Raw genomic sequence first — 16,415 nt, 5'->3', positions numbered from 1 at the left:
ATATGAAAATGGCAAAGATATGCAACTTTGCAATGATGAAGACAAAACTAGAATTTTTTTGCCTTTTGTTCTAAAGAAACTGGGTAATTACCTGATTTTAGTTGAAACAGTGGCTATTAATGTATAGATAATAGAATTCGACTGAGGGCAAAGCCATTGTTGTCTTCATAGCCCCTTTTTAAGTTGCTACTATAGTCACTGTAGGTTTGGAGTTTCTTATGTTGTCCTTTCAAAGAGGATTATTGTATTGGTACTCAAATAAACATATATTTTTGTGTGTTTTTTCCAGATATACATACATAGGTGTTTTAATTTATTTGAATCAAGTCATAATTGTCAAATTATTTTCTTTAGCCTTTTTTGTTTATTTTGTTTTTCAAGACAGTGTTTCTTTCTGTAGCCTTCACTATCCTGGAACTAGCTCTGTAGACCAGGCTGGCCTTGAACTCACAAAGATCGCCTGCCTCTGCCTCTCAAGTGCTGTGTTAAAGGTGTATGCCAATACACCCAGCTTTCTTTAGCTTTTTTTATTGAGACATTCTCTCGCTATGTAGAAGCTGGCTTCCAACTCACAGATATCTGCTTGCCTTTGCCTCTGGAGTGCTAAGATTAAAGGTATGCCCAGAAGACATTCACTCGATACTGTTCACAGCACTTAGAAATTGTGAACATTTTTATATTCAGCAACAATGGTGGATGGAGTAGCTAACAATTATAGTCCAGCACTCTAGAACCTGAGACAGAAGGGTTATTTTTAGTTTGAGACCTGTTCAAATTTCATAGTGTATATGAGGCCATCCAGAACTTCATTCAAAGACTCTTTGCATTCCACCAGTTTTATTAATGGCCAATCATTAAGGTGTAATTTCCTGTTTTATAAAAGTATTTACCATTTTATGTGTAACATTCTAGGTTTTAAGGTTTACAATTTGAGGATTATATAAATATGTTCATATGCAGTTACCACTTGTAAAGATTTTAGTTGTTCTGCTCTTGACTGAATAGACTATAGTTAAGACAAGTTAGTGTAAAATCGACAGTAGTTTGTTTGTTCTAAATTTTGTTACCTTAAAAAAAATTAAACTATAAAATGGTTTAATTTTGAGGAACCTTGATGTCAGTACCATAAATGATAGGGTTCATACAAATTCTCCAAAATGTAAATGATCAGGACTAGTACATTTCATAGAATTTCTCTTATTTATATGTGATTTCTTTGTTATTTTTTTTCTTTTAATACTATGTTTTTCATTTATCTAGCTTTTGCTTTTAGGTGCTGTATGATTTCTTGCTTGTCACCTAATGTGTGCTTCTCTATTGGTGGTGCATCTAGTACTGGAAAACTGGAAAATTTTAAAATAGTTTTGTGTTTGTATTATGTAATGGGAGAAGAGAGAACCTTATTCTCTTTTTCTGTTTTTCATTACGTACTTCTGTTTACAGTCTTAGGTTGACTCAGTCATATTGTATTAAATTTGTCAGATAGAGGATTGAATGATGAAGTTTATTTGTAGGTTTTATTTGGTCTTCTTTTTTCTAAGGTTATATCACCATTTTAATAGCCTTGGATTTTATTATTTGGTAGTTCTTTCCATGATCTGTACCAAAATTGATTGTGTGTATACGCATGTTTGGGTGCATGTGTTTGAAACAGTCTCACTATATAGATGAGACTGATCTGGAACTAAGTGATCTGCCTGCTTCTCAGTTCTGGAATTAAAGGTACCACTGTGCCCAGCTTATTTCAGTAGGTTGGTTAATCAGTCCCTCTGTCTTCCTTTCTTCTTTTCATTGCTCCCTCCCTTTCCTACCTCCCTCCCTCCCTCCCTTTCCTCCCTTTCCTCTCTTCCCTTTCCTCCCTACCTCAACTCCCTCAATCTCTCCCTCCTTCTCTCCTCCTCTTACCCCCACCTTTTCTGGTTTATTGAGATAAGGTTTCTCTGTGTAGCCCTGGCTGTCCTGGAACTCACTCTGTAGATCAGGCTGCCCTGGAACACAGAGATCCACCTGCCTCTGCCTCCTGAGTGGTGACATTAAACGTGTGAGCCACCACCACTGGGCTACTTATTTTGGTCTTTCTTAACGTATGGTTAATATTCATAGGGAGAAGAACCTGATGAAGATGACGCATATCAGGTATTATCAACGTTGAAGAGGATCACTGCTTTTCATAAGTAAGTTATATCTTTGAGTTTCTGATTTTTTTAAAATTATAGCAAATAACTTTGCATAATTTATGGATTATTGTGTCTTCAAATTCTTTGGTTTTTTTTTTCTTTGTAGAAGAAATCTCTTGATAGGGGCATGTTATAATATTCTGAAACAATTATAGTCAATCTTAGTTTCTCTTTAAATATAGCTTAATTTGTTTTTTGTTTTGTTTTCAACAGTGCCCATGATCTTTCAAAGTGGGATTTGTTTGCTTGTAATTACAAACTCTTGAAAACCGGTATTGAAAATGGAGATATGCCTGAGCAGGTTTTTATTTATTTATTTATATGTTACATACTGAACTTTGACAAGTGAAAGTTAGTGAGATAAATTTGACCTCTAATCTTCTATTTCTGTATTATAGATTGTTATTCATGCGCTGCAGTGTACTCACTATGTAATTCTTTGGCAGCTTGCTAAGATAACTGAAAGCAGTTCTACAAAGGTATGTGGTAGTCTTACTAAATATTAGTCACTATTTTCAGCAGATTTGTACTTTTAGTAAGAGCAAATTAATTCAGTGAAGTCATACTTATTTCTGATTTATATGTAGTCATTTCTAGTTTGTTGTATTCAATAAAACACATATCAAGGTATATTTTTAATTAAAAATAATTCACATATAATGATGATATAACTTGACTTTTCACATTCTCAAAATTGCTTACCAGATATAGCAAAGTAGTTTATTTACTTCTGTATGTGGATGTTTTGTCTATATGTATGTCTGTACACCACAAGTGGGTATCAGATCCCACGGAACTAAAGTTACAGATTGTTGTAAGCTTCTATGTGGGTGCTAAGAACTGAACCAGGACCTCTGGAAGAACAGCTGCTCTTTACTGCTCTTTCATCACACCAGTCCTAGGCAGATACATTTTGCAAAACGTGATTGAGTGCCTTCAACCAAGAACCTTTAAATTAATTGTACAAAGTGATTGGATTATATTCACTGAAGATAATGAACCAACTTTCTTTATACTATCTTATTCTCTGATTATGTCCTGAGATCACTTTATTGGTAGTCTTCAAGGTTTCTCAAACTCATGTTTTTTAAGGTTTTTTATTTTTTTAGTTATATGCATCAATGTGTTGCCTACGTGCATGTATACATATCACTTGCTTCTCTGTTGGATCTCCTGGAACTGCGGTTATAAATGGTTGTGAGAAACTGTGGGAATAGATTCATGGTCCTCTACAAGAGCAACAAGTGCTTTTAGCTACTTTGACATCACTCTAGCCCCCAAGATCAAGTTAACAATTGAGGATAATAGTATTAATTGGGATCATTTTTCTAAATATTAAGTTTCTGGGAGTTATGAATTAGGCTGTACATAAGTATTTCCCGAGGAAGGAATTTTTCTATTTTCAGTTTTCTTCCATTTATTCTTTTATTACGTGTTTGTTTAGGGGACATTTTGAAGTTTGTTAACATCATGAAATTGAGTTTTCTCAATTATCTCATTATCTTTCAAATAAGAAATACAAGATATCATTCCATTTATTTTCCATGTTTTGACCACTTTCAAATAATAAATGAGCATAAATCATAAATTTTTGCCCTAAACATTCTGAGTTGCTGTTTTTCTTAAGTTGGCCATATCTAATTATGAAAGTTTCCCTAGACCATTAAGGATATTATCTGTTAACGTACCAATTAATTTTTAAGTTTTTCTATTCTTTAATTTTTGTTAACCTTTCTTTTCTTCTTTTTTTTTTTTTTCTTTTTTTTTTTTTTCGAGACAGGGTTTCTCTATGGCTTTGGAGCCTGTCCTGGAACTAGCTCTTGTAGACCAGGCTGGTCTCGAACTCACAGAGATCCGCCTGCCTCTGCCTCCCGAGTGCTGGGATTAAAGGCGAGCGCCACCACCGCCCGGCCTGTTAACCTTTCTTTTATGTAATGTACAAGATAATGAATTTCCTTGTGACATTTTCATTCATGTGTATCATTGTTGTAGTTTTTGTTTCTTTTATAAAAACCATAACCAAAAGCTGCTTGTGGGAGGAAGGGGTTTATTTTATCTTATACACCCAGGTCATAATTCATCATTGAAGGAAATCAGGACAGGAAGCTAAGGTAGAAACCACAGAGGAATACTTCTTATTAGCTTGTTAATTTCTAGTTCTTTGCTCAATTAGCTTTTTTTTTAATATATACAGCTCTGGACAGCCTGCCAAAGGTAGCACCACCCACAGTGCTGGGCTAGGCCCTCCCATTTCAATTATTAGTGAAGACAGTTCTTCACCAAAATGGCTTTATGCCATTCTGATTTGGACAGTTCCCCAATTGAGTCAGGTTGACAACCCCAGCAAACTAGGACAATTGTACTTTCTTATACCCTCATTCCCAATCTCATCATCTTGTTTTCTTTTCCCACTCTATCTAGTTCCCTTCCTTTCCCCAAATATTCCTAATTTTCTTCATGACTTTGTGTGTACATGTTTGTGTGTGTGCTGTATGAGTGTTTATAGATTGTGTATTTAATCTATATTTTGTATATGAAATAAATTTTTCTAATTCTTTTTCCTTGCATTATCTTTTCTTCACTCTTCTTTAGAAGTATTCATCCCCCATCAGAATTGCAGTTAGTTGTATTTAAGCATAGATGTATGTATATCCATATATTATTATTTCAGTATAGAGTTTATAATTTCATTATAGGTACCTCTGTACTGTAGTTGTTCTGTGTCACTGTTATTTTTGATACTCATAATAAATTCAGTTATACAAATTATATGCATAAAATTATACAAGTACTTAATCGAAAGCAATATATCTGTAACAAGTATAGATGCTGCATATAAGAGAAAACTAGATATTTGTCTTTTTGAGCCTGGCTTATTTCCTTTAACATAATGATCTCCACTTCCTCCCATTTCCCTATAAATGATATAATACATCTTCCTTACCCATTCATCTGATCTTGGGCATCTAGGGTTCCATTGCTTAATCATGGGAATAGTGCATCAGTAAACATAGATGTGCAATTCTCTTTGTAGTATGCTCATTTAAAGTCCTTTGAGTGGTACTTATACGTTGAAATTGGATGGTTTGATATGCACCTTGTAGAGATTTGACAAACAAGAGAAATGATTCATCTTCCTTTGTAATAAATTATGAAGAATAAATTTAAGTTTAAATTTAAAGTAGAGCTGACATAGTTATCCATAATAATATTTATGTAAGCCGGCATTTCAAAGAAGTACTGAGTTGTTAATACAATATTTTGAAACATTCATGATAAATTGTTTTTCAAGGAGGACTTACTGCGTTTAAAGAAACAAATGAGGGTATTTTGTCAGATATGTCAGCATTACTTGACCAACGTGAATACTACTGTTAAGGAACAGGTTAGTAATTGCCACATTTTGTTTTCTAAGCAGCTTATTTAACATAAAAAATCAGTATGTGTATATATGTTGTGCATTAAAAAAACAGTTGAACTTATACATAATAATATGAGTATAACTTAATAAGAGTTTATATTGCTTGTCTATATGCCCATGTGTATATATGACATCATATATAGCCAATTAATGTTGCTAAAAATAAAGAACATATGAAATTGTTGCTTGTATCAGTAGTCATTATTTATGAAGTAAGCTTTACAGCTTTAATTGTTTTTGTTTTTGAGATAGGGTTTTGTTGACAGAGGTTTCTGTCCTGCCCAATTCCACATCTGTTCAGTCCCAAAGAAACACACAGAGGCTTACATTAATTATAAACTGGTTGGCCTTTTAGCTCAGGCTTCTTATTCTGATAACTTACAGTAGCCCATAATTCTTGTCTGTGTTAGCTACATGGCTTGGTACCTTTTATCAACGAGGTGTTCTTATCTTACTTCCTCTGCATCTGGATGAAGACTTAAGGCTCAGCCTTTCCTCTCCCAGAATTCTCCTGTTCTTGTTGCCTAGCCTCTACTTCCTACCCGGTTGCCCCGCCTTTACTTCTTGCCTGGCTACTGGCCAATCAGTGTTTATTAAAACAATAGAAGCGACAGGGTACAAGACCAGCAGGTTTTCTCTATTTGTAGTCTTGACTGCCCCGGAGCTCACTCTGTACAACACCAGGGTCTCAAACTCATAGAGATCTACCTGCCTCTGTTGCCCAATTGCTGGGATTAAAGGCATGTGCCACCACTGCTCATTCAGCTTTACAATGTTAAGAAAACAACTAACTGAATTAATGATTTCAAATACAGAAAATTAGATTTTCCCCTAAACTATATATATATATTCTTTTATTTATAACATTTGCCAAGTACCTGTATAACATTTTTCCCCCTTTCTAAACAGGCCTTCACTATTCTGTGTGATATTTTGATGATCTTCAGTCATCAGATTATGTCTGGAGGGCGTGACATGTTAGAACCATTAGTTTATACTCCTGATTCTTCATTGCAGTCTGAGTTGCTCAGCTTTATTTTGGATCATGTCTTCATTGAACAGGATGATGATAGTAATAGCGCAGGTAATGTTATTCTTGTCATTTCATTGTGTGTATGTGTTTACTAACACTGAAGTTCAATATGAAATTAGGTTTGCATTCTATAACATCAGTGTACTATAAAGATCATATGGTGTTGCAGATAGATATGTGCTTCTTACTAGTGCTAATTCTTATATTTCTAGTTTGAATCTCCTTAACAATTGTGAGTGAACTGATTAAAATTGATAACACCATATTCAGATAATTTGAAGAGAATAAGACATTTATGTGACTTTGTTGTATATTTATATGTTGTAGGCTTTCATATTTTTGTAATCATGGGAGTTTTGAATGTTAGAAATGATCTTTGAAACTTTTTTCTTGGGGTAATCCAGAATAATCGTAATTCAATAATTAAACTGATCAGCTTTTTTTTTTAAGTTATCTTCGTATTTCTTATTCTCCATGTTGCACTGCCATGTCCCTTACTTGAATATGAAGTTATGGAAAACCAAATAGTATATTTTGTGTTAGTTATGCTTTTTTTTATTTTTAAGAAACATTTAAAGGGAAATAAAACCTTTCTATTCATATATTAATTAGTACCCTTTAATAATGATGAAATTGACAAATTATGGGAAGATAATGAACTCAGGGAAAGAGCTTATAGTAACTTTTGGGAAGAGTTTAGCAACAACTATACCAAAAGCAATAGAATTTAACTTACAAAGAGAAGTAACTGGATCCTTTGTTGCATTATATGGGACTCACCAATAACTGGAGCTCCTGCATTCTATACTGATGCAGGAAAGGCAGGGTATAAATAAGAAAATTTAAGCCCCTATCAAAGCCCTTATGATTCTGTCCAAAAGTCAGAATTATGTGCTATTCTAATGGTACTAAAGGTACCATTTTTAAGCAACCTCTCAACATAGTTACTGATTCGCAATATGCAGAAAGAGTTGTTTTACATATTGAAACTGCTAAATTTGTACTATATGATACAGAATTGACTTTATTATTTATTCAATTACAAGTTACAGTCAGGAATAGGAATCATCCCATATACATAACACATATCTGATCCCATATGGGTCTGCCAAGTCCTCTATCACAAGGTAATGTAGAAATGTGCTGAAGGCTTCAGAATTTCGTAAAAAAAAAAAAACATTTCAATAATAAATGTTTTTAAAAGTTTTTATGTGTCAACAAGCCAAGGAAATTATAAGGAAATGCCCTACTTGTTCTTCATACAACCAAACATCACTGCCTGTAGGAAGTAACCCAAAGGGTACACTAAGGAATGAAATTTGGCAGATGGTGTGCTCCATTTTGTAGAATTTAGTTCCTAAATTAATGTAAAATTTCGATTTGTCTTGAGGCCCATTATTAAGCAGTGTAATGATTTGTGCTCACAAAACGAGAACATACCTAGAATACAACTGGGAAGCAAAGAGTAACCAAAACTGTGATTAAAAATCCTTCTAGTAATGTTTATCAAGTATGTCTTACCCTTTGATATTCTAGTTGCATGTATCCCAGGATAGTTATAAATGTGCACATATTTGCATGACAGTGTCAGAAGTTGAATACCCCCGAACATTTATGCTTCCACTTTCTCACCTTTCACTTGCAGCTGTTGGTATAGGTATACTTCTTGTTATGCATTAAACAATGACGTACAGGTTGCTAGATGCCTTGGACAGTGAAAAAAATGAGGCTGTCTTTTCACTCAGGAATTAAAGTCCAAAACATCTGAAATCAAATAGTTGAATGTATTTTTTAGGTAATGGAAGCTTGTATAACATGTGGCTATGTAGAGGAAGTTCAGCTGATTGGCAACCTTAATATGAAATGCATTTGTATGAAAACCATACTTGCACTCTGAAATATCTTGGGAAAGTTTTGCTCTATAACTTTTGTTGATGACTATTTTGACTTCATTGAGACTATTGTAAATCAAATGAAAGTAAGCATCAGTTTTTTAGCAACTTCTTAGAATTAAGTTTTCTGTCTTCTATGCTTGGACTGCTTTTTTTCTGTTAAACTATTTAAATGAAGTATACTCTACTCCTATGGAAAAAACTATTACACATCTGTACACAATCACCTGTCTTTCTCAAATTTAGCTGTATTGGTAGTGTATTTTGGAAAGAAGACTTACCTCAATGCATGTCCTTTCACCAATAAATTTATTTCCTTTTACCTAGAAGTAACCACTGTCATGAATTTGGCATTTATCATATATTTTGATTTTACTTGGAAGTTTTCCGTTAAGTAATTTTCTATTATTAACTTCCTTATAAATGTTGTTATGTTGACTGTTTTACAATATACTTTTGAGATTGTTTTTAGTATTGAAATCATTTTATTTGTCTCAACTACTGAGCATCATAAGACTTGACTACTATACATTTACATTTCTTAATGTTAAGACATTTTGATTGTTTCTAATTTCCCCTAATTATAGATTGTTACAACAAATATACTTATTTACTTGGAAAGAAGTATAAGTTCTTTTACTATATATAAACATAACAGTGAAGTTTGATTGTACACTGTTTTGTGTAGTGTAATTTTAGCCACAGGTTGTCACATAGTTCAATTGCTTAATCAGCCCACTACCAACATACTACTTCCATTGCAATACAGTTGTCATATAATACTTGTGTTGTAAATTATTACATATATGATTTGAAATTCATACCATATTAAACAGTTGTGTTGTTCCGTCTCATCCCATGTCTCCTTCTCCCCCACTCCCCAGCAAGACAGGTTTTTTTTTCTGTATAGCCCTAGCTGTCTTGGAAATCACTCTGTAGACCAGGCTGGCCTCAAACTCACAGTGATCTTCCCGCATCTGTCTCCTGAGTGCTAGGATTGAAGATGTGTGCCACCACTGTCTGGTAAAAAATTGAGGGGGGGGGGGATTTTAGTATGTAGGAAGAAACCCATACTTCAAGTTCTTAAGAGTATCACTAATGCCTGAAAATTATATTATGTAAAAATGATCTGCTATAATGGGAACTATTAAGTTAATTTAAAACATTCAGTATAATCTTAAAGTTGCAAATGATGCAGCTTTTTAGTTGCTGGGCAAATGGCTTTGATATATTGGAGCATATACTGAAGATAAAACTTTTGCTGATGTTCTGTCTTAAGTTGAAACTTGGTGTTAGGGTTTTCAGGTGTAACTTAGTAATGGAACGTGGGTTTAGCATTCTTTATGCTCTGCTTTAAGTCATTAGCACCCAAAATAATTGAGGTAGATAATTTCCTATTGGGTGTCAGGAGGGGTTTTTCAGATATTCAGAATCTTGTCTTGAAAGGGTAGCTACATATAGACTAAATAATTGTTCACAAAATATAAATGGCTTATTAAAGATACTGAAAAGCTTTTTTTTGTAAAGAACTAATAACAAACCAAAACTGATATAGTAGGGTTCTTCTAGATTTCTTTTGTCTACCATAGTTTTGTTTATAATTAATTTCAGATTTGAAATCTGTTCGTAGGGAAATTCTCTGTGTGTATTTGCCTATATTATTGTATCTGTGTTAATTTGGGCATACACACACACATACTATACCTGTCAGTCCTCACACCTTGAAACAAGCTATCTGTGTTCATCTTTGTAGTGTTAGGCTAGTCGGCATCTGTTCTCTTGTCTCCACCTGTAAGAGACGCACTTGAGTCAGAGGATGATCTCAGTTTGAGGCCTTCCTGGTCTACTTAGGAAGTTCTAGACCAGTCATATCTGTATAGTGAGAGCCTGTTTAAATAGATAAGAATGTATAAGAGCGAATCAGAGGTAACGTGGAGGGTGAGATCATTTTGGAAAATGATAGGTTTTCTCAGATTAATTTGCCTTCAGTGAAGGAGACTTTAACCAACAGGTTCTGAATGTACAGGTCTTTTTGACAAATCTTCCTGTTGGAAAAATCCAGGAACGAGGAAGATGAGCTTAACTTTACTAATCAATTTCTTTTACTTGCTGTATCTGTTCCTTTTCCATGACGACTTTTTGATGTCTTAAAAAATGTAGTATATTGGGATTTTTTTAGTAGTTTGTGACATTTAATTTTTGTTATACTTCTTTTCCCTTTTCAAACTCCCCAATAAGAGGGTCAGTATAAGTTATATTTTAAATAATATAATTGGAATAAAATACAAGATTGACTGATTATTGGGAATTCTCTCCCTCTCTCCAGATGGTCAGCAAGAGGATGAAGCCAGTAAAATTGAAGCTTTACATAAGAGGAGAAATTTACTTGCAGCATTTTGTAAGCTAATTGTATATACTGTGGTGGAGATGAATACAGCTGCAGATATCTTCAAGCAGTATATGAAGGTGAGGTTGAAATATACCATAGAAATGTATATCATGTTTAAAAGAAATTTTAATAATGACTTGACTGTGTGGAACCATTGCAAGTCTTTAAATACTGAATTGCTTTTGTGTAGTATAAATATTTATCTTAAAGCAGTTAACATTTTGAGTAACATTTTCTCATCTGTACCAATTCAGTTAATGGACATTTTGGTTTGTGATCATTTACATTTTGAATATTAGAAAATGACCCATCCCAGCTTAACTGGAATCATAAGAAATTGCATTATTTTAGCAATTAGAGCCTATTCATAACTTTCAAAACTGCATGTGAGATGCCCTCATTTTGAAGCAGGACTCCAAAGGGTATTGTTAATTATACTAAAAGAATATGGCTCAGGTTAAGCGATGCTCTAAGTATTTTCTTAAGTAATTTAAAAAATTTGTTTTGAAATCTTTGCCTGTCTGTCTGTCTGTCTGTCTGTCTGTCTGTCTGTCTCTCTCTCTCTCTCTCTCTCATCAGGGTTTTATCATGTAGCTCTTTCTGTCCTGAACTCATTGTGTAGACCAGGCTTGGGCTGCCTTTTAATCCACGAGTATCTTTCTCCTGACTGTGGGATTTAAGGCCTGAGTCACTGCACCCATTGTTTTTACAAATAAAAATGCAGTAATTTGTGAAAGCCAATTCACTTTTCTGTTTTGAATATTTTGCTGTGTGAGAAAGGTTTAGCATCACTTAAAAGTTGTTTTTTTTTGAAGTTATATCATTTGTCATGATGAATGAATTTTACATCAAAATTTTCAAACAAATTTGAAAGTTTTAGATTAGATATTCTGAATTGAGGGCAGTATTTTTCCATCATGGAAAATATTTATTATCTCTATCTGTCCTCTTCTCAAGTTTATTAAAAAGTAGAACTGACAAATTTTATACATATATAAAATTTGGGTGTGTTGTTAGATCTCTTATTAATTTTTTTATTTATTTTGCATACTAGCTACAATTTTCCCTCCCTCCTTTCCTCCTATTCCCTCCCCCACTTTCCTTCTACACCCCCTCAATCCATTTCTCAGAAAGTGTAACACCTCCTATGGGAGTCAACAAAGCCTGGCACATCAAGTTGAGGCAGGACCAAGCTCATCTCCCCTATATCAAGGCTGAACAAGACATCACACTGTAGGGAATAGGTTCCAAAAAGCCAGCTCTTACACCAGGTCCCACTGTAGGAAGAAGCTGCTTGTTGATTCCCAGCTGCTCAGTCCTGAAATAATCACACAGAAACTGTATTAATTAAATCACTGCTTGGCCCATTAGCTCTAACATTTTATTGTCTAACTCTTACATCTTAGTTTAACCCATTTCTGTGTTTTGCTACAAGGCCGTGGCTTACTGCTTAAAGTTCCCAGCGCAGTCTCCCAGAGGCTCCATGGCTTCTCTCTGACTCTGCCCTTCTTTCTCCCAGCAATCAGTCCAGTCCTCCCTGCCTAGGTCTGCTCCACCCCACCCTGCTCTGCTATAGGCACAAAGCAGTTGTTTATTCATTAACTAACGGTAATCACAGCATACAGAGGGAAATCCTACATCAGTCCCAGTGCTTGGGGCACTACAAATAGACCAAGCCACACAACTGTCACACACACACGTAGTGGGCCTACGTTGGTCTCATGTCAGTTCCCTAGCTGTTGGTCTAGAGTCTGTGAGCCTGCATAAGCTTGAGTCAGCTGTGTCTGTGGCTTTCCCTGCCATGATATCAACTACCCTCTTGCTTATATAGTCCCTCCTCCTCTCTTCAGCTGGACTCCCAGAGCTCTACCCAGTTATAGATATTTTTATAGGTGTTAAATTTTTAAATTAGAAAATGCACATATATAATATGTAATGCAAATTTTAGTCACAGTAATTTTTTTAAAAAAATATTGTTCATAGACTATTTGTTCTATAAACCAAATCTATAAGTTGGCCTGGATCTCATTAACAATGAGAGTAACTCTGTTTATTTTTATTGTCATTAAAGAAAACTTAGTGTTACCTCTGGAACTCAATCTAACCTAGTTACTGCTTTATTTCATGCCTTCTTTGTTTAAATAGTTTGGGGTTTCCAAATGATATTTTAAGTTAAAGATGATGTCTTAGAAATTACCTTAAATCTTTAGTACTGTTATAAATTTCCTATCTTTGGAATTACAAATGCATAATTTGTTTTGTGCTTATAGTATTAACATAAACTTAGTCTTATTGTCAGAGAGTAAACTCTAATTTGCATTAATTTTTTTCTAGTATTATAATGATTATGGCGATATCATCAAAGAAACAATGAGTAAAACGAGGCAAATTGACAAAATTCAGTGTGCTAAGACCCTTATTCTCAGTTTGCAGCAGGTAAGACTGAGTATCAGCTTAGTTAACATAATTAACTGTCATACATCAAAAATGTAATAATTGAAACTGGGCAGAGGACATGACAGACAATTCTTAAAAGTAGCAATATAAAATATTCACAAAATATAGTATATGAAATTTATATACATATGTGAAATGATTGAGTCTGGCTGTTGGGTGCAGTCATTACCTCATAACTTGAAGTAAGATTATTTTAATCTTTTCTCTTTTTAGTATATGTTTGTGTGAAGTATGTGTGCATGAATATGAATGCATGTATATGTGTGTATATATATATTTATGCAGTTATAAGTGTGGAGGCCTGAAATTGACTCTTGAATATTGTCTTTGGTTGTTTTCCTTTACTGAGGTGGGGTCTCTCACTGAACCAAGAGCTTGCTTAAACTAGTATTATAGGCAGGCTTCCACATCCACTTGGCTTTCTATGGGAGCTAGGATTTGAACTTTGATCCTTGTGTTTGTATGGTAAGCACTTTATCCACTATGCCATCTTCCCAGCCTCCTTTTCCTCTGTGTTTGTGCATGTGCACAAATGTGCCAAATTGTACATGTGCAGACCACAGGACAAATTGGGAGAGTTGGTTCTCTTCACCTACACTGTGAGAGTATCAAATTAGATCATTAGATGTGATGACAAGACCTTTACCCATTAAAACATCTTGCTGTTGTCTCAGTGTGTAGCCCAGACTCTCCTGATCTGAAATTCCTTTTGCCTCATCCTCCTGAGGGCAGTACCACTGCACCTGAATGGCAATGTTTAAATATACAGTATTTTTGTGGAACAAAGAATGTGTGTGTGTAGTTTCTTTTGAGTTGGTCGCAGGGCCTTGTGCATGTTTGGAAGATCCTCTACCACTCATCTTCATCCTTGTCCCTATAATATCTATGTCATTGTTAACTCTATCCACTATATTGTAAAGTTATTCTTTGGAACCCAATCATCCTAATTGATTATTCTTATTCCACTGCCCTAGTTTGTGGTACTAATTATTTTAGTTTCCATATCTTTGGCACCAACTTTGTTTTGTTCCATTAAGTGTGATCATATGATATTTTGTTTTCTATGCCTACCTTATTTCACTTAAAGGATTGTGTTCTGGGTTCATCCACTCTTTTGCAAATGACATAAATTTCCACCTTTTAAAGGCTAAATAATACTTTTGTGTGTTTGCATGCATTATGTGGTACATGACATATTTCTTTATGTTTGGACAATTAAGTTAGTTCAATCCTTTGGTCATTGTTAACAATATTATACAGTGAGCATAGTAGTGTTGATATCTCTTTGATATAATGATTTTATTTTCCCTGGTATCTAGATTTATTTGGCATTTAATAGTTGTATGATACTTCATTTTATAGATGGACTATAATTTTTAGACAGATATTGAGGTCTTTATAACTTTATTATAAATAACACCAAAATATGTGCATAGTATAGTACATAAATATTTTTTTGAATAAAGTCTTAGAATTTCTAAGTTATAGGATATCAAAGTTCAAAAGCTTTTGCTACTTTATGGTGAAAGTTCATGATACGAAAATTCACCCCTTGGAGGTAAACAGTACAGTGACTAGCATTCATGAGACCCTGGATTTCAGTACCATCACCACAAAAGCAGAGTATAGTTGTTTAATAGCTCATAATGAGTTTTCCTTTCCTTATGTTGTTATATGTGTTTGTTCCCAATTAATACCAAGTGTTTGGTATTTTGACCAAATTAACCTAAAGAGTTTGGAGTATAAATAATGATATCTATTTTAAATATGTGATGTGACACAGTTGTGCTCATTTTTGTATCATAATTTTTAAAATCCGTGTTTTAGGTATTATCACTTATATTTTAATTGAAAAATATGCTTAAATATATTAATCCATATTTATCAAAAATACTGACGTTGCGTTCTTTTTTACAAACAGCTTTTTAATGAGATGATACAAGAGAATGGCTATAATTTTGATAGATCATCTTCAACATTTAGTGGCATAAAAGAACTTGCTCGACGTTTTGCTTTAACTTTTGGACTTGACCAATTGAAAACAAGAGAAGCCATTGCCATGCTACACAAGTAATCAATCTCCTAATACTTTATTTAGAGTTGTAGTTTCATGAATCTTATTTGTGTCTATCCTTTGCTTGTTTTGAATAGCTAGTTAGTCTTGTTTTATTATTGGTTTATAAACTTTTTAACTTTAAGAACCCATGTGGGATCTCCTCTTCTTTTATAAGTGCACACACATGCCTGCATGAGCACACTTGTTCTTAAGAAAGTCAGAAGAAACTGAGCACAAATGTCATTCTTCAGAATGCTACCCACCTCCTCTGCAGTAGCCCTGGGATTTCTTGTGCACTTGTGTCATATGAATTCCACACAACTTACTTCTTTTATTTATTTTAGGTATCCTTCTCCAATATTAATTAACTCTCTTACTTCATTTTGTTGTATGCCTTTTAATATATTAGTGATAATTTTAGGTAAAATTTAAGAAACATAGAGTAAATGTAAGAAATAAATTTTATCATGTGGTTAATAACCTGCTTTCTTTTTAAATAAAGATTTTTTTTTGTTGTATTCTGACTTCAGTCTCCTGACCTCATTTTCCCCTCCTTCTGTTCTTCCCATTCTCCCTAATCTCCCCTCTCTGCCATATACTCTCCTCCTTCATTTCCTTTCAGAATGCAGGCCTCCCAGGAATATCCATTGAGCATAGCATTATAAGATACAATAAAACAAGGTATATCATATCAAGGCTGGGTGAGGCAGACTAGTAGGAGGAAAGGGCCCAAGAGCAGGCTAAAGACTTAAGAGAAAGGGCTGGAGAGATGGCTCAGAGGTTAAAAGCACTGACTGCTCTTCCTGAGGTCCTGAGTTCAATTCCCAGCAACCACATGGTGGTTTACAGCCATCTATAATGAGATCTGGTGCCCTCTTCTGGCATGCAAGCATACATGGAAGCAGAATGTTGTATACATAATAAATGAATAAATCTTAAAAAAAAAAAAAAAAAAAGACTCGGGACTGTAGAGATGGCTCAGTGGTCAAG

At 34.2% G+C, this 16,415-nt stretch overlaps 1 protein-coding gene across 7 annotated transcripts in view; it reads left to right on the top strand.

Annotated features, from left to right (window-relative positions):
- Positions 1 to 16,415, top strand: part of Stag2 (STAG2 cohesin complex component) — a 135,550-nt gene that overhangs the window by 101,883 nt on the left and 17,252 nt on the right. For all 7 annotated transcript variants that reach the window (XM_057759094.1, XM_057759096.1, XM_057759097.1 and 4 more), the window contains 8 exons: positions 2,104 to 2,174; positions 2,391 to 2,478; positions 2,576 to 2,656; positions 5,470 to 5,562; positions 6,508 to 6,682; positions 10,850 to 10,989; positions 13,247 to 13,348; positions 15,291 to 15,439. In XM_057759094.1, the coding sequence (XP_057615077.1) occupies positions 2,104 to 2,174; positions 2,391 to 2,478; positions 2,576 to 2,656; positions 5,470 to 5,562; positions 6,508 to 6,682; positions 10,850 to 10,989; positions 13,247 to 13,348; positions 15,291 to 15,439 (899 nt within the window). The remainder of the gene's footprint in view (positions 1 to 2,103; positions 2,175 to 2,390; positions 2,479 to 2,575; positions 2,657 to 5,469; positions 5,563 to 6,507; positions 6,683 to 10,849; positions 10,990 to 13,246; positions 13,349 to 15,290; positions 15,440 to 16,415) is intronic.

This window comes from Chionomys nivalis, chromosome X, assembly GCF_950005125.1.
Source record: "Chionomys nivalis chromosome X, mChiNiv1.1, whole genome shotgun sequence".
In the NCBI taxonomy this organism is placed as follows: domain Eukaryota; kingdom Metazoa; phylum Chordata; class Mammalia; order Rodentia; family Cricetidae; genus Chionomys; species Chionomys nivalis.
This window is presented reverse-complemented; position numbering and strand designations above follow the sequence as displayed.